A 25,378-nucleotide genomic window follows, 5' to 3' on the forward strand; every position below is an offset into this window, starting at 1 on the left:
TTAGAGGTAGTAATACGTGATTTGGGTGTGTGGGTGTGTGTGTGTGTGTGTGTGAGAGAGAGAGAGAGGTGTTTTTTTTTTTTTACAAAAAAAGAGAATTATTGAACTGAAAGATAATTTCAAAATTATCCATAATTTCCTACTAACTGAAAACCAACTATGAAAAAAATCTTGTGAGCTGGGGATGTGGCTCAAGCGGTAGCACTATCGCCTGGCATGCATGGGGCGCTGGGTTCGATCCTCAGCACCAAATAAAAATAAAATTAAAATGTTGTGTCCACCAAAAATTAAAAAATATTTAAAAAATTCTCTCTCTCTCTCTCTCCCTCCCCCTCCCTCTCTCTCTCTCTCTCTCTCTCTCTCTCTCTCTCTCCTCTCTCTCTCTCTCTCTCATCTCAAAAAAAAATCTGTTTTAGGAGCTGGCATGTATTTCAGTGGTACAGCACTTACCTACTAGCATATGTGAGGCCTGTGGGTTCAATTCCCAGCACCACATAAATAAATAATAAAGGTAGTGTGTCCATCTACAACTAAAAAAAATCTATTTTAGATACACTGACCTAATTTCTCCAAAAGATCAGGGTTCCTTGTTTAAAATCTGTGCCAAGTCTGACCTTTCTACTTGCTTGTTGCTCGTGCAACTCCTACTTAGGACTTGTTCAAAGTTTGCAAGATAGCTCACATGACCTGTTCAGAGGTTTTAGGAGTGCTTTTTATGACATCCAGTGGCACCAAGAAATCAGCTTACAGAAGTAGCTCTGTAGTGAGCACATTGACCTATCTCCTTGGTGTGTTCCATTACTCCCTTTGCAATGGGAAAACACTGTCAATTCAAATCGAGTGTTTCTTTCAGGCTATCATGTAATACCATCACATAATGCATTCACAAGCCACTTTACTCTGATGACAGTTGAGTAGGCTTCAATTTATAGGTAAATTTTGGTGTTGGAATGAAAGGAACACACAGGACAGTACTTGGTGTTGAACACTGCTAGCCAGGAGGAAGGTGGTCCTGTGGGACCCGCGTGTGCCAGGGTAAGGGTGCAGAACCAGAAGGCAGGAGGACTCGGCTGGCCGTGCTGCAGAGGCTGACCCTCCTCCCAGTGCTGTGGAGGGTTGTGAGCATGGCTGTGGGTTCCCACCTTCAAGTCCTCCATTGCTCAGCCCTCACCTGTCTGCTGCCCACCTCCACCTTGTGGCAGGGGGATTTATTCAGTTCTCAAGAGCGGCTTGGAATTTTTCTAATGCAAGTATAAACTGTACTTGGGGGTGACTGGGAGTTCCTATGTTTTAAAATTCTATTTGAAATTTACACATAAAAATCGTGATTATTCAGGAAGCGCAGCGAAGTCTCAGTAGGTGTCTGCATCCTGTGATCAACATGGTAAGAGCATGACTTTGACCTCACATCTTTTATTGTCATGGTGAGGACCTTAAGAACCCTCTGTTCTGGCGACCTGGGGAGATGGGCACTTACTAATGACTGTCGTCAGCCTGGCGTCAGGGGCCGAAGGCGCATTTTCACGTCCCCTTCTGGGTGGGTCCTGGGTGCCAGGGACGTCTGGCTTGCATGGACTCTAGGGGCTTTGCACCCGCGGGTCTGGTGCGGGTTACTTCACCTCTAGGTCCACCGTGTTCCTTCAAGGGATAGGATGTTTTCTTTTCAAGATCAAACTGAGCATATTTTCATTTGCTCATTATTTGTTTATTTTCTTGGAAAAATGTTGCAGTAATTCACTTGCAGGTCAGCATGGGAAAAGAAGGAAGAAGAAGAAGCAGAGCAAGCGAAGCAGCAGCAGAAAAAAAGTCCTTTATTGTGTACAAGCAATCTTTTTATAGTATTGTGAACAAAGAAGGTAGCCTTCTAACATCAATAAATCAGGTCTTTCAGCTAATTAAACATAGCATACAGAAGTTTTACTTTCTAATCAGAAGTGACTCGCTTCTCATGTCTAATCTACTCTTGACCTAGAGTATGTTGAGCTCTGTTCTTTGTTTAGAATAGATAAAAAATTTTCTCAGCGCCCTCCTAGCCCACTTGGCAGAACATCCCGTTTGCAGGAAAGTCCTACCAAGGACAGCAGACACCTCGTTTTCAAGCATGTCCGCTGTTACATATCTATACCTTGACAGAATATCCCGTTTGCAGGCAGACTCCATCAAGGACAGTAATAGTAACACAGTTACCTCTGATTCTCTACATCTTCCTCCTTTTGTTTTTGTAAATGAGCCATAGCAGAAGCGATAAGAGAGGTTTCATGTTTCAGTTGCCTTCGCTTTTTCCTGCATTGGAAGATTATATACAAAACAAAACACAAAACAAAAATTATTACAGTGTTACCCAAAGAAGTTGACAACAAGGTAGAGAAATGACTTAAAGGATTTAAATTAGCAATACTTGAAGACAATTTGTAAAATGTTAGATCCTGTTAGTTCAGGTAATGTCTTACTAAAGGTGTCCATAATAGTTTTTTCCAAATTCATAATTCCTAAAGTTAAATTTTGATGTCCATTTAACCGTCTTTTAACAGTTTCCCAGAAATCACTGGTATTATATGGCATAGGAGTCACAAATATGAGGAGAATTCCAGTCACACTTTAGAATACTTCTGGTAGCCAAGATAGTCACTTGATCGCCAAACCAGGAAACAGTATGTTGTAAATTGATCACATCTGTAGCCAATTGAGAGTTTAAGTCCTTTTGTTGTTGCCATAATAAATGAGCATCTTGATGCCATGTTCTCACGAAATCCGCAGTTTGAATGTCTTGATGCAAAGCAACATTAGCTGTCGCAGCAGTGGCAGTTACAGAAGCAACTGCAAGGAATGAAGCTATAGCTATTCTTATTAATCGTAGAGAGCGATGTAACAAAACTTGAACAGCATTGTACAAATGAGTAACAGACAATGAATCAGAGCAAGGATGAGTCAGATTAACAGGCACCCACAATTCTGTGTGAGCTTTAACAATAACTAAAGAATAATTATTAATTTCTATTAATTCCCAATTAGTTCTATTTCCACATTGAGTAAGATAACAGTCTATACATGATATTGTTCCCCAAGTTACATTCCATTCCCAGTTTCCAATCATAAGAGATTAAGGGAATTTAACACATGCAGAAGCAAAATAAGTCAGATTATTATGTAGATGTACTTCAAAAGGAGAGGAACAGGATACATCTAACGTGAAATTTCCAGTCCATACAGTGAGTTTCCCAGATACTGTCCATAATTTCCATATATCCCCTTGAATATTGGAAAACCTTATATCCTGTAACATTGGAGAGACCAAAGCATAATGTTGTATTTTAATTGTCTCATGACCCCAAGCATTTATTGTCCCATTATGTCGATGCCATCTTAAAGTACGATTTGACCAATTTTCTATAAATTCAGAATGATCAGGATTCTACCCAACTATAGTGATATTTTGATATTTGACTACTGTTTTAGGGTGATGATCATGACATTTTTCCCACTTAAAATGAGTTTAAAATGTTTCAAAATATTTAGCTGAACATAAAGGAAGATGAGTTTTGACAAAACATTCTTCAGATGATAGCCATGATTGATTAACATACATACTAGAAGTATTAAATCCTCGGGAAGATATCATGACAGTAAAAACAGCAGTAGGATACCTATGATAATTAACTCCCCAACTATTATAAGAAAGAGAGTTGTTATGTGCTACAAGAGGCAAACAGAAAGAACGAGCCCCTATACACAATGGGACTCTTTCAATAGCTACAGTTATATTAGAAATATTATACAGATTTTTATGGAATGGAATATTTTTAATTCCCCCACATACATGAGGGGCGAAAATTAGTATTATTAGTATACACACGAACTTTAGGTTCTCCCCAGGAAACACTGCGTACCAAAGGAGGGTTAGGAACATAGGCCCAATAAGCAAAAGAATGAGCAGAAACTATATTTACCTGGCAATTAATAACTGCTAATAAAAGATTAACAGGATTTAAAGGCTGATTTGCATTTTGAAGGGTTTTTTTAGCTTCTTGAGTCAACTTTTTTATCTGTCCCCATGTTGGGGGGTTCGCTGTTCTCGTTGCCATTGTAGAAGTTCTCTGCATTGCAAGCTCCTGAAATTGTCTGACAAATGGGTCACTCATTCTGCAATTTGATAAGTCTTGAAGGTACCTAGAAAGGTGTTTTACCTGTAGAAATAAGAGTAAACCCCGTTCCCATGTGGTGCAACAACCTAGAAATCCATTCTTTATTTTCATCCCTGTTCCACATAGGTATTTTCAATTTTTAGAAATAATGGCTGAGATTTAAATGTAGAGAAATGTTGCTGGGCTGCAGAAACCTTGGAAGTTGACCAGACATTTAAAAAATTTAAAGTTAGTAAAGTTTTATAAAGTATATTTTGAGGTGTATAAGCCATAGCTATATCCCCCCTTTTTATTTTTAGTATATGTTTTTTAACGTATGATTTGTCCTTTAGTGTTTGTATGATGTAAAGCATGTTCTAGATGAACCTTTTGTAAGGGGAATAATAGTTAATCAACATTTTGATTTTTTTTAGTTAATGGTCCTGGCAGAGTAGAATGTGCTCTAATATGAGTAAAATATACTGAAATTTGGCCTACTATTATTGTTGTAATTTTTACATGTAGTTAGATAGGACATAGAGTCTTATCTTAGGTAAGTAGGGCTCTTTATAAATTTAAGTAAAGTGTTGTAGTTTTAAAGTTTATTTTATTTTATTTTATTTTAATATTATATTATAAATTTTATATAAATAATTGTTTAAGTTTATTTGAGTAAAAACTAACACAATATGATAACACATCTAAAACATGAAATAAAGAAAGGCTGAAAGCTTTTAGCTTTTTTTAGAAAAATAGAAAAATGTTTTTGTGTTTTATAATATTAACCTTTATGTAGATAAGGCTTTTATTAACTAATTGTACCTCAGTGTAAAAAGTAACATAAAACTTTATATATCTTATTGATAATAGGCCCAGTTATAGAACATAAAATGATATAAATAAATCTCCAATATGTTATTTTTATAAGCCTAAAATTACCATGTAACCTTTTGGAGAACACCAGCTTGATATAATTTTTTTAAAGCTTTTATTTTAATGACTTATATACCTGGAAAATATGAACAAATTTAATATACAAAGAAGAGTAATAGTACCATAATTACTATTGATGTTTTTATATTAATTAAGTTTAGCTCTTAAAGAAATAACATATTAGAATATTGTAAAATAACAGTTGTTGTTTAACTATATTTGTATAATCCTTAATTTTTTTAAGATTATTTGTTTAAGAATTTATATATATATATAGCCAACGTACATTGACCTTCTTTATCACTTACTTAAAACTATATAGCCAACATACATAGACCTTTTTTATCACTTGTTTAAATCCTTTTATTTACTCACTTTTAGAAACACATTTTTTTATTAAATCCATATCTAGAACCTTTTAATTTTTTTTGTTAACCCCTTTTTTATTTACACTTTGAAATAATCTTTGTAAATTTTTGAATTTAGGCAAATTATTCCATTTTAATAAGAGATATTTTGTTATTTGTAGTACACAATTAATCACATTTGTTTACCATATTATGAAATTATAGTGTCTAAATATTAAAGATGATAAAGAACCATTTATTTATTTATTTATTTATTTATATTATTTACCAACTTAAAAAATTATTAATAATGTTATCTAATGTAATTTAAGGAATTAAAAGCATTTAATGGTATATTTAACATTTAGCATATTAACCTTGTAAATTAATCAGATATTTAACAAAAGTATTTATAAACAAATAATTTTATGTCTAATTAATTTACTTATTTTATCAAAACATTAGACAAGTATAATGAACAGTGTTAGCCATTTTTTGTTGTTGTTGTTGTTGAAGAAAGTCCTAGAACCAAGGCACATCAGACATTAACATGTTAAAGACGTCTTATTTTTTATTTGTTTATCCAATTTAAATTGATTTAAATCAGTGAATTAAAAATATTTGGATCTATTTTTTTTTAATTTTTATGAGCGCTCCTTGAAAACTAATTTACTGAGCATTTTTTATATACTCATTGGCCATTTGTGTTTATTCTGAGAAGTGTCTGCTCAGCATGCCCACCTTTTACCTAGGTTGCTTTTCTGAGTTATTCATGTGGTTACTCACCATATCAAATCAGTCACTGGCAAGATTGTCTTCACTCTGGGTTGTTTTCTTGCTGTGTGACAGCCTCAGGGTTTGAGATCAGCCTGTCAGTCAGCTTCTTGTTTCCTGTGCTTATGGAGACATGTTAGGGAGACCCCAAGTTCCACCAAGTCTCAGGGCATTTTCTCTTTTTCTTTGTGGGTTTCCAGTGATTAGGTCTTGTGTCAGGGTGTTTGTCTCTTATGAGTTGGTTTCACCTAGGGTGGGAGAGGTCCAGCTTCACTGATAAGTGAAACTTTGTGCTGGTTTGGAATTGGGAAATATGAGTCTCCTATTTCTGCTCATTTTAAAGATTGTATTGGCTGCTCAGGGTCCTTAACTTCCATATGAATTTTAGAATCACTGAATATTTTGCAGAGACTAATGGTGGGGATTTTGGTAAGGTTTGCATTGATGCATAGGTCAGCTTGGGGGTTTTCACTTAACCACATTACATCATTTTGTCCATGAATATGGACAAGATTTTTTTTAGTGAGGGGGGGAGTTATGACAGACTGAACTCAGGGGCACTCAATCACTGAGCCACATCCCCAGCCCTATTTTGTATTTTATTTAGAGACAGGGTCTCACTGAGTTGCTTAGCACCTCAATTTTTGCTGAGGCTGGCTTTGAACTCTCCATCCTCCTACCTCAGCCTCTCAAACTGCTGGGATTACAGACATGTTTTCTTCTGGTGAGGATTTTCAGTGTTGTAGGCTCATACTTGCTTATTACTAAGTATTTAATTTTTGATATTGCCATGCATAGAGTGGTCTCCCTAATTCACTTCCAAATGTTCATGGCTAATGTCCAGGAAATGGACTGATTTAGTATGTTGGTCTTGTATCCTTCAATCATGCTGTATTGTTTTATCTAATAGTTCTTTCGTAGCTTGCTTAAAATTGTGTGCATATTATGAGCTAACAGAATTTCACTTCTTCTTATCTAAATGTCTTATTGTGTCTTTGATTACCAACTTAGTCTTTTTACCTATTATAAGTGTCTTCAGAATTTTGTTTGTTTATTTACTTTGGTACTTGTCGTTTTTTACATCATCTTGGCAGATTGGCCATGGTCTTGACATATGGTGCCCTTTTCATCATGAAATGGTTTTTATCTGATATTTTCTTGGCCATTCCATGTGTCTTTTGGTTGCTATTTTTATGTAGTATTTTCCTTTCTCAACTTATTAGTGTTTATGGATCTAAAACAAATCTCTTATACACAGCTGGGACACATGTGTGGGGCTAGAGTGTACAAATTTCTCCTTTACTTTCGAAGGACAGTTTTGTCAGGTATAAAATTTTGAGTTGATAGAGTTTTTTTTCCTTTAAGCAATTTAAATGTCATCTCACTGCCTGAAAAGATGGAGCTTTCATGAATTCTGAACAGAAATCACAAATTTTGGAGGCTGTCTGGTGTGTGATGAATTCTTTTCTATTCCTGCTTTTGAGATTCCCTTTTTGTCTTTCAACCACTTGACTTTGGTAGTCCCCCTTACCCATGGTTTCAATATCTGAGGTTTCAGTTAACTATAGCCAATTCCAGAAATGATTTTCCAGTTTTAATTTGCACACTGTTTTGAATAGGTCAATGAAGTAAGTCTTCCACCATCTCCCACTGTCCCACCTGGGACATGATCTCCCCTTGGTCCAGGATTCCAGTGTGTGTACTACCTGCCTGCTGGCTTGTTTCTAAGGTACTTGTTTCCTTAAACACTGACACTGCTGAGTTGTCTGAAGTAAACCATTAAGCCCACTTTAAGCTATTGATGTAATGGAGCTTCTAGATAGAAGAGCACATCTATTTAAACACACACACACATTATGTCTTTCCTACTTTGACCACCTGCAGTAAAGACATGGATGTTCTGAATGAACTGCCTCCTTCTACTCAGTGTGGGCTGTGGTTAATTAAGCCCACTTCTTACTATACAGAGTCTTTCTGTATATTCCAGTTACCTAAATGTTCCCTAAAATTTTTGATGCAGTTTGAAGGAGGCAAAAATCTGCATGTGAAGTCAAAAGCAATAGGGCTGTTCTTCACATTGAAGTAGCATGTGGTTACTTTTACAATGACTTTGATCCCACATGATTTCTTTTCCCAGTCTTATTTTGACATCATAAACTCTGGGGGGGGCACATTTCCAAAATGTAGTTTCTAGAACCTGAACTGTAAGAGCAATTTTGAATTTTTAAAGTTAGTAGTTATTGAAATTGAACACTAAGTGGCACCCAACTATCTCAACATTGGAAATATTAATAGATTTTTTCAATAGAAAAAAAATAGAAATTTCCCAAACAGAAAAAAGATTGCTTTGGTAATATGTATGCAGAATAAAAGTGCATTTTATTTTTAGAAGTCATATACAATCTACAATTTGAATGCTTTATTAACACTTAAAATAGATAAATTAAGATTTAAATTCATAGCAACTTATACAAATTAAGACATTTTCAACCTACTCCTAAGCTGGGGAAAGCAGAGGGGGAAAACAAACATTTTTATTGGTTCTTTTTAGTTATACATAACATAGAATCCATTCTGATATAATTATATAAGCATGGAATAGATCTTATTCTAATTCAAACCCCATTCTTGCAGATATACATGATGGTGAGATTCATATATTCTTATAGGTACATAGAAAAATTATTTCAGATTCATTCCACTGTCTTTCCTTTACCCAACCCCCATCCCTTCCCTTCATTCCCCTCTGTCTAAGCTACTGAATATCTATTCTCCATTCCTCTTTACTCTAGGTTAGCTTCCATATATCAATATATCCATAAATCAGCAAAACCATTGGACCTTTGGTTTTTTTGAACTGGCTTATTTCACTTAGCATGATAGTTTTTGTCCATTTCCTGGAAAATGTCTTAAGTCATTCTTCTTTATGGATGAGTAATATTCCATTCCATTGTGTGTGTGTGTATGCGTGTGTGTGTATGTGTGTGTGTGTGTATATATACACACACACACACATACACATATATACTGATTTTCTTTATCAATTCATCTGTTGAAGGGCACCTAGGTTGGCTCCACAGCTTAGCTATTGTAAACTAAACTACTATAAACATTGATGTGGCCACATCACTAGAATATGCTGATTTTAAAACTTTTGGATATATGCTGAGGAGTGAGATAGCTGGGTCAAATGGTGGTTCCAATCCTAGTTTTCTGAGGAATCTCCATACTACTTTCCAGAGTGGTTGCACCAATTTGCAGTCCCACCAGCAATGTATGAATGAACCTTTTACCAAAATCCTCGCCAACATTTATTGTTCCTTGATAATTGCCATTCTGACTGGAGTGAGATGGAATCTCAGTGTAGTTTTAATTTGCATTTCTCTAATTGCTAGAGATGGTGAACATTTTTTCATAGATTTGTTGATCATTCATATTTCTTCCTTTGAGAAGAGGGTCTGCTCAGTTCCTTTGCCCATTTATCGACTGGGTTATTTGGAAAAACAGACTTAATGAAAACATGGTCTCCCGTTTCTGAATGGAAGAGCTACAGCTGAAAAACATAATAAAGAAAAATCATGCTGCAGAGTAAAGAATAATAGTAATAAATAAAGAAGATCTAATGCTAAAGCTCCTCAGCTTGTTCCATGATATAGGAAAGGATGGAGCACTTCCAAATTCACCCTAGAAAGCCAGTATCATCTTCATACCAAAATCATATGTGCACACATCAAAGAAAGAAAACTACAGACCAATATCTCTGATGAACATAGATGCAAAAATCCTTAATAAAACATTATAAATCATATTCAACAACATATTAGAAGATTGTACATCAGGACAAACTTGGATAGTTTAACATAATCAAATCAATAAATATAATCAAATCAAGGACAAAAATTGAACAGACATTTCAATAGAGGCAGAGAAAGTCTGGAAAAATTTAACACCTTTACGTAATAAAAAATGGAAGAACAAGGAACAGAAGTAACTTACTGCAACATCATAATGGCTATATATGAAAGCTAACCTCATAGTAAGTGGGGGGGAACCAAAAGCATTTCCTTTAAAATCTGGGACAAGACAAGGATGTCCTCTCTCACCACTTCTATTTAATGTGGTGCTGAAAATTCTAGCCAGAGCAATTAGGTAAGAGAAAGAAACAAAAGTGATAAAAATAGGAAAATAAGAAGTCAAATTATCACTCTTCAGATGATACCATCCTATACTTAGAAGATCCAAAAATTCCACCAGAAGACTACTAGAGATAATAAATTCAGCAAAGTAGCAGGTTACAAAAATCAACATACAAAAACCCAAAGCTGGGCTGGGGTTGTGGCTCAGTGGTAGAGCGTTCGCCTAGCACATGTGAGGCACTGGGTTCGATCCTCATAAAAATAAATAAATAAAGTTATTTTTTTAAAAAAGCTTTTCTATATACCAGTAATAAATATACAGAGAAATAAATCAGGAAAACAATCACATTCACAGTAGCCTCAAAAATAAAATAAAATACCTAGGAATAAATCTATCCCAGGAGGTGAATGACCTCTACATGAAATCTATAGATAGAACACTGAAGAAGACACAAGATGTAAAGACCTCCCATCTTCATGGATAGGCAGAATTCATATCGTTAAGATGGCCATCCTACCTAAAGGAATATACAGATTGAACACAATCCCCATCAAAATACCAATGACATTCTTCACAGGGCTGTGAGGCAGAGAAAGTCCTAAAATTCATTTGGAAGAATAAAAGACCCAGAATAGCCAAAGCAATTCTAAGCTTAAAAAGCAATGGTGGAAGTATCACAATACCTGACTTCCAATTACACTACAGAGCTATAGTAACAAAAACTGCATGGTACTGGCATAAAAACAGACAGTTAAGCAAATAGTGCAGAACAGAAGGCACAGACCAATATAGTCATCTGATTCCTGAAAAAGATGCCAAAAACAAACACTGGAGAAAAGGCATCCTTTTAAACAAATGGCACTGGGAAAATTCGTTATCCATATGTAGAAGAATGAAACTAGAGCCCTACCTCTTACCCTGCACAAAAGTCAACTCAAAGTGGATCAAAGAGCTAGGAATTAGACTAGAAACCTTGCAACAGCTAGAAGAAAATGTAGGCTCAACACTTCAACTTGTCAGCACAAGCACCAACTTCCTTAAGCCCCTAAAGCTCAAGACATAAAATCAAGAATCAATAAGTGGAACAGCATCAAATTTAATAGATTCTGCACAGCAAAGAATATAAGACATGAAGAGACACCTGCAAAATGGGAGATCTTACCACCAGCTCCACTGCCAGGGAATCAATATACAGAACATATAAAGAACTCAAAAAGTTTAACACCAAAAGTAAAATAGCCCAATCATAAATGGATAAAAACAACACTCCAATATACAGGCACAAGCAATAACTTTCTCAATGACACCTAAAACTCAGGGAAATAATGCCATAGTTAATAATGGGATGGCATCAAAGTAAGAAGCTTTTATACAGGAAAGGAATCCAGAAGGTGAAGAGAGAACCTATAAAATGGGACAAAAAATCTTTGCTAGCTACTCTTATAATAGAGGATTAATATCTATAATATACAAAGAATCCAAAAAAACTTAACAATAAAAAAAACAAATAACCCAATTAATAAATTGGCAAACGAACTAAGCAGACACTTCTCAAAAGAAGAAATACAAAGGACTGGGATTGTAGCTCAATGGTAGATCATTTGCCTAGCATATGTGAGGCACTGGGTTTGATTCTCAGCACCACATAAATAAATAAATAATAATAAATATATATTTTTTTAAAAAAAGAAAAAAGACAAATTGCCAACAAATACATGAAAACATGTTCAGCATCTCTAGCAATCAGGGAAATGCAAATCAAAACTGTATTGAGACTTCATCTCATTCCAGTCAAAATGGCAATTATCAAGAATACAAATAATAGTAAATTCTGGTGAGGATGCGGGGGAAAAGACTGCAAATTAGTACCACCATTCTGGAAAGCAGTATGGAAATTCCTCAAAAGATTAAGGATGGAACCATCCTATGACCCAACTATCCCACTCCTTGGCAATTATTCCAAAGAACTAAAATCAGCATGCTTTATGGTAAAATGCTGCAGTCCGGCTGCAGCAAAATAACCAGGGGGTGACGAGCAACTTGTGTAGATTGATACAGCAGGAGTAGGAGCCATTTATTGTAGGACAGGAGGGGTATATATACATTCCACACAGCTTATCTTAATTAACATAAACTAGATACAGCAGTCAACCAATAAGAAATCTCCACACTTAATGGCTCGCTGGCGCCACCTCACAAACCACTCCCCCTGGCAAAATGCCAGGCGCCATCCCGACTTGTTTACAGACTCTAACAGTAAAACAGCTACCACAATGTTTATAACAGCACAATTCATGGTATCCAAGTTATGGAACCGGTCTAGAGGCCCAGCAACAGATGAATGGATAAAAAAAAATGTGGCATATATACACAATGGAGTTCTACTCAGCCATTAAGAAGAATTTGCTACTAAAAAGATGGAACTGGAGAACATCATGCTGAGGTTAAGTGAGCCAGACTCAGAAAGCCAAGGATCAAGTATTTTCTCTCATATGCAGAAGCTAGAACGAAGTCAGAGCGGGGAGGTGGTGGGCATTCTATGGCAATAAAAGAGAGATCAGTTGAGCAGAGGAAAGGGACAAAGCAGGAGGAATGAGGGAGGAGGAAGGGGAGGAACAGTGGAGAGAAATCAATAGAACTTGCTGTGTACATGGGTGTGTATACCACAGTAAATTTCACCTCTGTGTTTACGTATAAGGCACCAATTTTTTAAAAAAAATATATATGTAAATAGAAAGAAGCCCAATACAGTACAGGACGAGGAACAGGGGGAAGGAAGAGAGGAGAGAGAGAGGGTAAGAACTCAGGACTGAATTGGAGATTATATTTCATGCTTGTATGATTATGCCAAAATGAACCCCAATGTTATGTTTGACCACAATGCACTAATAAATACAAAAGAAAAAACAAAAATTTAGAAATTGGCAATGATCTGATTGACATTTCTCAAAATAGGAAATGCAAATAGCCACAGGTACATGAAAAACAAAATGTTCAAAATCACTAATCAATAGGGAAATTCAAAATCACAGTGAATTATCACAGTTAAAAAAAAAGGCTCTTACCCAAAAAGACTAAAAATTAGAAATGCTACTGGAGATGAGGAGATAATGGAACCTTTGTACACTGTTGGTAGGAATGTAAATTAGTATAGCCACTATGGTTTTCTTAAATAAGTAAAAATGGAGCTGCCACATTATCCAGCCATCTCACTACTGGCCACATCCCCAAAGACACCTGCTCTCCTGCTTACTGCAGCCCCAGCCCAGCAGCTAGGAAGTGCCCACCGGCCAGGGAGTGAACACAGAAAATGAGACTGGTCGACATAATGGAGTGCTCTGGAGCCAAGAAAATCGTGACATGGCTGGACCTGGAGATGACTGCATTACATGGGATAAGCAGGCACAGAAGGGCAGGAGCCACATGCCACTGACACATGGGACCTGAAACAGCTGGTCTCACAGAAGTTGAGAGAAAGGTGGTTTCCAGAAGTGAGGAATGGGGAAAGGCTGAGTGCAGTTAGACAAAAGTAGGGAGTCTGATGCACTTTGCACAGCAAGGACCTAGCCAACAACGATGGCCTGTACGTCTCAGAGAGTTGGAGGAAAGGGCTGGGAAGGTCTTCAGCACAAGGAAGAGCTAAGTATATGAGATCTACATTTTTACCCTGTAAACACCACACAAGGTCAATGTGTTGAACCATCACTTTACTGCAGCAGTGTGTACAACTTGTGTTTTCACATACCAGCTAAAACTTGTTTATTAAAAAGTTAAATAGATCCAGGTGCAGTGGTACATGCCTGTAATCCCAGTGGTTCAGGAGGCTGAGGCAGGAGGATCACAAGTTCAAGGCCATCCTCAGCAATTTAGTGAGGCCCTCTCTCAAAATAAAGAATAAAAGGGGTTGGAGATGTGGTTCAGATGTTAAGCACCTCTGGGTTCAATCCTCATTACAAAAAAAAGAAAAAGTTAAATAGATGGACTCACTCTCAAGGACACCTAAATACACAAAGCTCTCTGGGCAAGTGAGACACATTTTATTATAATTTTGGTCTGCACATCACTTTGCATTTTCTACCCAATTCATAAAACCAATACATGAGAAGCATTGGTGTGTGTCTTACCAGGTACCAATGAACAGAGAGTTAATGTGTTGTATCAATGACTTTAAAAAGGTAGTTTGGGTACATTGACATCAATTCACATTTGTCTATTATAATTTCATGATGTCCACCTGAAATACCAACAGCAGCCAAAAAGAAAATAAAGAGTAGACATACAAGGAAATACTAATGGAAACAAAACATCACTACAAAAAAAACCTCAGCCCACAATAAGGCAATATGTGAGGACGTTAATGAAAAAATAAAGAATTCTCACATTAAATACTGGGCTACATAAATTTGGAAACTGTTTTAAATAAAGCCAAGCAAAGTCGTGGTTTTGTTCATATAGTAAAAAGTTATATAGGAAACTAACTCTATTTTTTTAATTGTGGAAAGAGCAAAAATAAACTATGATTTGGTGGTTTATACTTTGAGAAAACCAATGAAAAAAAATTCGGTTTATTTTAGGGTGAATACTTTTTGCTATAATAAAACTGGATTCTTCCATTATTACCTTAAAAGTCCATTCTTAACTATAGAGGAGCAATAATTTTTACAAGGTTAATTTTATTGTTTTTGGCTATGGCATAACATTGGTGAGTCTGATTTTAATAACATTTGATTAAGATGAAAGAAAGAGAATACAAGTCTTTCAGCAATACAACACACAAGCATGTTGAAAAGCATTAACAAGTTACATTGTCTTCTGAAATTCACGTACCAAATTAGTTTGTGCGTATAATGTAGCTGATGTATTCTTGCAGCATTCATTTATTCAACTACTAATTTCCACTGTGGGTCAGGAATCGTCTAAGCCCAGGAATGAAAACCTAAGTGAGCAAAACAAAGATCCTGTCCTTGCAGAGATTGCGCTAGAAAACCATATAGCAGACCCTTCCTCCCCCACTGTGACATTTGTAAAACAATTAACAACATGCATATGTGAAGCTGACAGGGACCTGCCTTCCCATCCTCTGTTCTTCACAGAATAACACTATGCAGTGCCGGTTTAATCAAAGACCATGTTTTTGGAAGTATTTTGAGACTATACTACAATATTCTGATATCCTAAAAATGCTATAATTAAAATGAATGCAGCAATAAAAGTTCAACAAAAGCAAACATTACTCTGGAAAGGCTCTGTGTGCTCAACCAGATGTAGCTGGAGGGAACAGAGGGAAAGACCCTCGAAAGTTGTATTTTAATAGACTGAGCCATGATGGAAGTCGGCCACACTCACACAAACTGATGGAAATATTTTAAATTCAGAAAATAAAGCACATAAGGCCAGAAGAAAGCTTTCACAAAAGAAAAAAAATCTTACTTTCCATAATTTTGAACACTTTAGACTCAACTTACTGAAAATCTTCCAGGCATATATAACATCATCACCTAAATGGCACTCACGGCTGCCCATTGTACTGTCTCTAGATTTTGAACCTTTTATCCTAATATCAGTTTTACAGAGTCTGACATGAAAGTACAAGGATTCCAACCAAAAGTCAATATCGTATCGTAATGAAAATTAACAAGGACTTGTTATCAGTAGAATTGATAAGGAAATGGGTTTCATTGTGACCTCTTTATAACATTTTATGCCTACCATTTCAAACGAAGCCCACAGTTTCTACTGAGATGTGAATCTTAAGTCACTACTGGAGCCACAGCCATGGCTATGGTAAAAGAACCTCCTCCCCAAACCCACTCTATTTGTACTGTGCTGCCTACTTCTTTTTTCACTTGTGAACTGGTTCTGAGCGACACTGCTCATCTATGACACAGCATCTAACAAGGACTCCACGTTCGAGTGGAAGAAGCACACAGAGAGACAACCAGTGAGTTCTCAAGGCCAGAGCCGGAACCAGAGCTCACTGCCATGATTCAGCAGAGGGGACAGAGAGTGACAGAAGCCTGCACAGCTGGAAGGTAAAAAGACTACTTCTTACGCTCTTTGTCCTTCCTCATGTTGGCGCACAGCTGAGCCTGCACATTTTCAGAGGCAGCCTTTGTTTTACAGAAATCGATGATTTCTTCTTCCAGTTTTCTTCTCTCTCCTTCAAGCTTTATTATCTCCTCTTGTTGAAATCTTTTAAGGTGCTCAAACCTGTCCTGCAGCTGTAAGACAAATGTGCGTCATGACCCAAATCCAAGTGTTACAGAACAGCTGAAGAACAGATTGTCTTTTCCTGAACATCAAACAATATTTAAAGATTCATTATATTTTCATGAGTTTTCATATGTGTAATTCTTTTTGTTGATTTTAAAACTGAATATGCTTTCACTAAACAAAGTGATGCTATGGGGCTGAGGGTGTAGCTCAGTCAGTAGAGTACTTACCCCTTCCAGCCCATGCACAGGTCCTGGGTTCCATCCCCAGCACCATTAAAAAAAAAAATTCTGTGAACAAAAATTTTTAAACATTTTCCTTTTTCCTAAGAAAGTATATGTTCTAACTCTTTTATTCCACAGGGTCTCTTTGAGTGAAATTGCTAAATCTAGGCTCACAGTCTGCACAAAATCCTTGTAGTCTGCCAGGTGCACTGGCACACATCTGAAATCCCAAAGCTTGGGAGCTTAAGGCAGGAGGATCACAAGTTCAAAACCAGCCTCAGCAACAGTGAGGCGCTAAGCAACTCAGTAGACCCTGCTCTAAATAAAATACAAAATAGGGCTGAGGATGTGGCTCAGTGGTCAAGGGCTCTGAGTTCAATACCCAGTACACAACAACAACAAAAAAATCCTGTAATCTTAAAGCTAGCAAAACTCATTGCTGGCCGAGGAAGGAAAGTGGGGCTCCATCCACTGCTCAGGTTCACCTGTGTGCGCACCAAAACCTCCACATTGCACGTGAAGTGCCCCCCACAAGCAGGAGAGGGTGTGGGCTGCTGCGCAGAGCCAGAGCCAGTCCCCCAGGAAAGCCAGGGCCACATGGACCCAGGCCAACCAGAAAATGTCCATAACCACCTCCCAAGGCAGCAGAGGAGGATGGTCAGAGCATTGCAGCCAACCCTGTCCTTCCATGTTTCCACACATACCAGAAAGCTCCAGGGCACAGAGACTTCTGCCTGAACCAGAAGGGGAGGCAGCAACAGGACTGAGGACAGCACAGCCCCCCAGTGGCCACCATCCCTGAGGCCCACAGAGCAGGGCCCAGAACCCCCTGTGCATAAGCTGGGTAAAGGAGGAGGACAGGGTAGCACCTGGATAGACACACCACAGTGGCTAAGCTGATCCCAATGTGGGAGAACAAACAGACCCCCTCAGTGTGGTGCTGAGTGGCTGAGATGCTGCCTCTGGCCCAAGGTGGTAGGGGCCTGGACAGACCATGGCCTCATAGCTGAAGTGCCTGAGGAAGCGCCCTATGGGCCTCAGCAGAAAGTATGTGCAGCCTCCCCACAGGTTTCTGTATCACCTGTGTTCTGAGTCCCCCTGCTTGGCTTCCTATGTCCCCTTTGATTTCCTAATTCTGTGTAATTTTAAGCATTTTTAAATTCAGTCATTAGATTTTTCTTTTTCCGGGCTGGGGATGTGGCTCAAGCGGTAGCGCGCTCGCCTGGCATGCGTGCGGCCCGGGTTCGATCCTCAGCACCACATACAAACAAAGATGTTGTGTCCCCCGAGAACTAAAAAATAAATATTAAAAAAAAAAAGATACTGTGTCCACCTAGAACTAAAAGATAAATATCTTTAAAAAATTCTCTCTCTCTCTCTCTCTCTCTCTCTCTCTCTCTCTCTCTCTCCTCTCTCACTCTCTCTTTAAAAAAAAAAGATTTTTCTTTTTCCTTCTTTCATTTGCATACCTTCCCCTTCTCTTCTTTCATTCTTTTCTTGATTTTTTATATCCCACTTCCTCCTCTATTTTTTATAGAGTTTAACCCTAATTTTACTTTCTCTATTATCTAATTTTTAGCACATTCTATATAATCATTCCACTTTTCTTCTCTTTAATTAACAGAGTGGTAGAGATAATTTTAAATGCACTTTAAAAATTTTTTAAATAAGCTTTTACTGTACATTGACATATACTCTGCTTTGAAGCTATAGCTATTGCTGATGGTTATTCTCCCAAAGCAGAGCTGAGAATTGCACACATTTTGAACAAGCTGAGTGGATGTGCTGAGGTTAAGATAAACCTCCAGTGGCAGGGCACATTTATGAGGAGAAAGGAGTTCACAAAAAAGACCATCATCTAACAATACTAAAGATATCCATCCCAACATAAAAGCAAATGTCAACATCAAAACACAGACAACATGAGAAAATAAGGTGATAAGATGACTCCAAAGTTCAAACTCCAAAACAATTAAATCCAGATATATCCAAGTTGAGAAAATTTTAGACAAAAAAGAAATTTTGATTGTTTAGCTTCCACATATCAGAGAAAACATTCAGCCTTTGGTTTGGAGGGACTGGTTTATTTCACTTAGCTTGATAGTCTCCAGTTCCATCCATTTACCAGAAAATGCCATAAAGTCATTCTTCTTTAAGAGTGAGTAACATTCCACTGTGTATATATACCACATTTTGTTTATCCATTCACCTGTTGAAGGGCCTCTGAGTTGGCTCAATACCTAGCTATTGTGAATTGTGCTGCTATAAACATTGATGTGGCTAATGGCAGAAAGATCAATAGAGGAAAGGAGCAAGGGGTTGGGGAGGGGAAGGAGAGGTACTGGGGACTGATTTAGATCAAGATATATTTCTTTTTTATTGATTTTATTTTTTTTAAATACATGACAACAGTGGAATGCATTACAATCCTTATTACACATATAGAGCACAATTTTCATATCTCTGTATATAAAGTATGTTTCAAGATATATTTCATGCTTTTGTAATTATGTCCAAATGGATTCTATTGTCATGTACAACTAAAAGGACAGATAAAATGTAAATAAAGAAGAAATTTTTAAAGTTGATTGTTTAAATCATCTATGAATTGTTTTTTAAAGTCTAAGGATCAAACTAAAGGAAAAAAATACAGTATATAAAAAAATCTGAATAATGAGGGAGATATTCTGGGCTGGGGCTGGGGCACAGTAGTACAGCGCTTGTTTAGCATGTGTGAGGCACTGGGTTCAATCCGCAGCACTACAATAAAAAAAAACTAAATAAACATAATAAAGGTATTGTGTCCATCTACAACTAAAAATATTTTTAAAAAGAGATAGCTATTCTGAAAAAGTTTTTAAAAAGCTAAATAGATGGACTCACTGTCAAGGGCATTTAAATACACAAGGCTCTCTGGGCAAGTGTGAAGCATTTCATCATGACTTTACTCTGTACATCACTTGGCATTTTCTTGTTTGTTTGTTTTTCTTTGTAGTGTTGGGGATCAAACCCAAGGCCTTGTGCATGCAAAGCAAGCCCTCTACCAACTGAGCCATATCCCCAATGCTCATTTTCTACCAAATTTATAAAACTGGGAGATGGGATGGGAGGAAAAGGACAGGGAGAGGGAGAGAAGGACCACCACAATTAGCAGCAGGAGGATAACAGCAGAAGAGCCCTGTGAGTTTCTGAAATCCACAGACACATCCCACAACTGCCTTTTCCTGGAATTGGCATTAGTTATCTTCAAAACTGCAACCCACGGGCACAGTGGTGCATGCCTGTAATCCCAGAAGCTAAGGAGGGAGAGGCAGAAGGATTGTGAGCTCAAAGTCAGCCTCAGCAACTTGGTGAGGCCCTGAGCAACTTAGCAAGACCCTGTCTCAAAATAAAATATAAAAAAGGGCTGGGGGTTGGGGTTCCGTGGTTAAATACCCCTGGGTTCAATCTCTGGTACAAAAAAAAAAAACTGCAGCCCTTGACAGTAACTCACTGGTCTCCAAAAACCTCAAAGTACCATTTGCTGTCTCACAACACATAGGCTCAAAGTGGCATGGTGTCATTGGTACAAATATGTCAAAATAGACTCTGCTGTCAGATATAACTAAAAAGAATAAAAACTGGGGCTGGGGATGTGGTTCAAGCGGTAGTGTGCTCGCCTGGTATGCGTGCGGCCCAGGTTCGATCCTCAGCACCACATACCAACAAAGATGTTGTGCCCGCCGAAAACTAAAAAATAAACATTAAAAAATTTCTCTCTCTCTCTCTCTCTCTCTCTCTCTCTCTCTCTCTCTCACACACACACACACACACACACACACACACACACACACTCTTTCTTTAAAAAAAAAAAAAAGAATCCTTACCCCTTCTGTTGGATCCTTCAGTTTTAAAACAATTTAAAAAATTAAAAAAGAATAAAAACTGTAAAAAAGAAAACAGACATGGGCTCAACGCAAAAACTACAGTATGACCCAAGAAAAAATGTATTTTAAATCCTTGTAGTTCAATTAGGAAGACAGGGACCTCAAAAGGCGAGCAGGGCAACTGAAGAGAGCCCCACAAGGACAATGCCTAGCAGTCTCACAGGGGAAGCCACCAAGACAGCTCCCAGGAACAGTGCTCAGGGGATCCATGCAGTGGAGTGACCCCCAGCACACAGAATACAGGCTCCAACACTCAGCTCCACCACGGGAAAGCCTGAGGCATAAGGACCCAACTCATGAGAGTCCTGGGTAAACTTAGCCCAGCACTGCTAGGAGGGTGGTGCCGCCTGGGACCTGGAACGCAGGAAATATAAATGGGAAATTCTCAAGCTACTTCAGAAAACATAGAAATTACAGGCTGTAATTTTGCAAAGGCTATATTCAGACTCTACATAGTGGATAGACAATTGTTGAAGAATAGCAAGTTTCCCCCGGACACCAGCTAATCTCCTGAGATTTTCCTCAACTTAATAGTATACCTGAAAAGGAATACAATTGCTATGGAACCGGGCAGTACTTGCCTCTTTTTCAGCATCTTTAAGTGTTGTTTCTTTCTCCTTTACTCGCTGCATGAACCTGTGTTTCAACTGCTTTTCCTCCCTCTGGCATTGATCATAAAACTCTTGTCTCTTGGCTTCATATATCTCTTGAAAACTAAAAAGGAATGCTTATGACTTATGTTAAAATTCTCTTATAAATGAGCATGTTAACAATATATCTGCATTTCAGGTCCCATGAAATATCATCCTCTCATATGTAGTAACACAAAATGAACTTTCCATACACTGGGATAACAGGAGTGAGACATAATTGTTGACACAATGTGCATGTGCTGGGCAAAGCAAGCCAGCGACCACAGCTGTCTGGAGTCAGAAGGACTGCAGGCTGGAGGCCACGCTGGGTACTTAGCAAGACCCTGTCTCAAAACAAAATTTACAAGAAGAGGTTGGGGATGTGGCTCAGCAGCAGGGGGTGCCAAACCGTCTCAGGGGTGTACACAAAGAACAGCAGGGTGTTGAAACACACAGAACTTATTTCTTATTCCCTCCACTTTCCATTATATCAGGTTCTTTACATCTCTTGACAAGAAAATTTAAGAAAACCTCTAAGATATGAGGCTGTGTCGAAAATAGTTCAATTAAAGCAAGAAATCATTTAAAATATCATCTGCTGAAGATGGTTCAGTTTGGGTTCTCTTCAAGGAACAATGACTGACTCGAATGCAAAACGACTCAGGGACTCTGATAATCCAGCAGTGAGAGGGTCACTCCTCTCCAACACAGCTGAACACTGCCCATGGGCTCTTCACTCTGGACTGACAGATCAGCACATTGCTGCCTTCAACTCTTTTCTCCCTCAATTCATCTCAATATCCTTTGCCAATTTTCATCAATATTATCAAATCGCTGAATCTGTTTTACATAAATACAAACATTCAAATACAAATTCCAAGTGCAAAATAAAGGTTTTCCTTGAATACACACCTTAATATTGGCACATTGGACATGTTTCAACATGCAAATGATCCCTTTCAGGAGGCTGCCCCTTCCTCTCCCCCTGCATCTCCCATTCTCACCTCAGGACAGCCCACGATGAGAGGAGCTCAGCACTGCTCATTCCTAATAACCATGCTCTCTGTGTTCAGGGGTTTCCTAAGTCACGCATCCAACTGCCATTGCTGGGTCTGTGCTCACCTAACCGGCTGGTTGTCAGGTCCCACGTCTGTGAAGCCCATTTTCTGCAGCTTGCGGCATCTGTAGCATTCATAATGATAGAAGTGGGTCTGCTCCTTCAGGTCCTCCATGTTGGTGCAGAGGAGCATGTCCCGGAGCTTCACAAAGTCACAGTGGTTCTCGTTTTCCACTAGCCAGGAGAACAACAAATCCACACCTCACCCTCTCAGTCCACGCTCACTCATTGGCATTGGTAAAGCATTGTTAGATTAATTCATGCATGAAAACCACTGTAGCAACAGAGAAGTGACTAATATTATTAACAGTTATAATTATTTGAACCATGGGCTGGGGATGTGGCTCAAGCGCTAGCGCGCTCGCCTGGCATGCATGCGGCCCAGGTTCAATCCTCAGCACCACATACAAACAAAGATGTTGTGTCCGCCGAAAACTAAAAAATAAATATTAAAAATAAAATAAAATAAAATAATTATTTGAACCATGTAACTGGTTAAATTAAATGACTAATTTGGGCATGGTGGATAGAAAGATCAACGAATTTGCTTTAAATTTTGCTGAGAGCCATTGCCAAGTAGGAATGATGCATGGCATGACCCAGGTCATTTGCAGTGACATTACATGTAAGGTGACCTTGCTCAAGGACCAGGGCGGATCCGGGTTTAGGGTTCAATCCTCAGCACCACATAAAAATAAATAAATAAATAAATAAATAAATAAAGGTATTGTGTCCATCTACAACTAAAAAAATAAATAGGAGATAGTAAAATAACAAGTGATATTGGTATATTATACAGTTTTTCATTAACTATGGTATTATTATTCTACAAACTACCCTCAAGGTTTTTCACAGCTAATTAATTGTCCAGTAATAAAATTCACTAATGTATATAGTTTTTAAGATGAATTCTTTAATTTAAAAAAAAACCCTTAAAATTGTACAGGCTTTTGGTATTAAACTCCATTTATACAACACATTTATAAGACTGCATGAATCAATGTCCAAAATCAATGAATAACTTCAAATGACTCCTTTATAGTTTTTTTTAACTAATACATAAAACTATAAAAGTTGTACATATTAATGGCATGCCAGGTACTAGCCAGCACATGTACACATTATGTGATGATGTTTAAAGCAGGTTGAACATATTTATATCCTCAAATATTTATCATTGCTTGAAATAAAAACTTTCAAAATAGTTTCTTCTAGAACTTGAACTGTGTAGTACACTGCAAATGTCTGAAAGCACCACATTTTGCAACTTCACACATCAGTTTCTTGACACCAAAGGACAGTCTGTGCCCACTGATAAGCTTCCCCACCCCCCACTGCACCCAGCTGCTATGGATCAGCAATCTGAATTCCACATGAGTGAGGTCATGTGGCAACTTTCCTGCACCAGACCTTTGTTCTTGGCCTGAAGATCTCCACTTCCATCCACATTGTTGCAAGAGGCCAGATTCCTCTTGTGTGGCCAAACTGTTCCATTGTATATCTGTTACATTCTCTCTATCCATTCATCTATTCATGGGCAATTAGATGATTTCCATTTCTAGGCTATCATCACCAGTGGGACAACAGGCAGGGAGTGCAGGTGCCTCTACCAGATGCTGACTTCTCTTCTCTTGAGTGTATATCCAGCAATGGAATTGCTGGGTCCTCTGGTCATAGTAGTGTTAATTTTTTCAAGAAAGCTCCATACTGCTTTATGCAATGGCTTGTAATATCACCTTGTGATTCTGAATTGCATTTACCTGATAGAGATACTGAGCATTTTTAATTAACCTACTGGTCATCTGTATGTCTTCTTTGTAGAATATCTGTTCAGATCTATTGCCCATTTTTACTCGGGGTTCTTACTTTTCTGCCAGTGAGTTTTGTAGAGCCATAAATATTGTGACTATCACCCCCTTGTCTGATGTGAACACATTGTAGACACTTTCTCCTACTCACCTTGTCTGTGAACTCTGATGGACGTCTTCTTTCTCTGTGAAGATTTTAGTTTTCTGCTTGTGTTTTCTATGCTTTTACCCAGGACATTGCCCATTCCAATATCCTGAAGCATTTTTCCTAATTTTCATCTAACAGTTTCACATTTTCAGGCCTTAATCCATTTTTAGTTGATCTTTGTAACTGTTGAGAGATAGTGGTCCAACTTCATTCTTCTGCATATGGATATTCAACTTTCCCAGCACCATCTAGTGAAGACTGTCCTTTCTCCAACAGACAAAAATCAGCTGGAGGCAAACACACAGATTTAGCTCCAGACTCTCCATTCTGCCTCTGTGACCATGTGTCTGTTTTCATGCCAGCAATGTGCTGCTTTGATTGCTACAGCCATGCGGGGCATCTTGAAGTCAACATAGCATAACACCTCATGCTTTGTTCTTTTGTTCAAGATTGCTTTGGCTATTGGGGCTTTTTCTTTTTGTGGTTTCATGTAAGTTTTACAGGGTTTTTTTTTTCCTAGTTTCATGAAGAAGGCCATTAGTATTTTGATAGGGATTGAATTAAATCTGCAAATCACTTTGGGTATTGCATACATTTCAATAGCACTGATTCTTCCAATCCATGAACATGGTATATCTTTCCACTTTCTGTGGCTTCTTTGATTTCTTTTATTAATCTTTTATAATTTTTGCTGTAAACACCATTCACCTCTTTGGTTAAATTTATTAAATTTATTCCTAGGTATTTTTATCTGTTTTAAATGGGATTGCTTCCTTGATTTATTTTTCAGACAATTCACTCTTTTTTAAATGTTTTTAATATATACTTTTAGTTGTAGGTGCACACAATACCTTTATTTTATTTTTATGTGGTGCTGAGGATCAAGCCCAGTGCTTCATGCATGCTAGGTGAGCGCTCCACCCCTTAAGCCACAACCCCAGCCCAATTCACTCTTGATGTACAGCAATGATACTGTTTTTTATGTTGATTCTGTATCC

The 25,378-nt window shown here is 37.8% G+C and overlaps 1 protein-coding gene across 2 annotated transcripts in view; it reads right to left on the bottom strand.

Moving 5' to 3' along the window:
• Positions 1–9,195: 9,195 nt before the first annotated feature.
• SEPTIN14 (septin 14) overlaps positions 9,196–25,378 on the bottom strand; it is a 55,479-nt gene continuing 39,296 nt past the window's right edge. Inside the window, exons 8-11 of one of the 2 annotated variants that reach the window (XM_081298382.1) lie at positions 22,430–22,598; positions 21,257–21,389; positions 16,365–16,533; positions 9,196–9,728 (exon numbers count right to left, since the gene is read on the bottom strand). In XM_081298382.1, coding sequence (XP_081154508.1) covers positions 9,685–9,728; positions 16,365–16,533; positions 21,257–21,389; positions 22,430–22,598 — 515 coding nt within the window. In that variant the 3' untranslated portion in view covers positions 9,196–9,684. Of the gene's footprint in view, positions 9,729–15,016; positions 15,249–16,364; positions 16,534–21,256; positions 21,390–22,429; positions 22,599–25,378 lie in introns of those variants that run through there. The other variant, XM_081298383.1, reaches the window with a different exon arrangement.

Source organism: Spermophilus citellus, assembly GCF_964194105.1.
Source record: "Spermophilus citellus genome assembly, chromosome: 6".
NCBI lineage: Eukaryota > Metazoa > Chordata > Mammalia > Rodentia > Sciuridae > Spermophilus > Spermophilus citellus.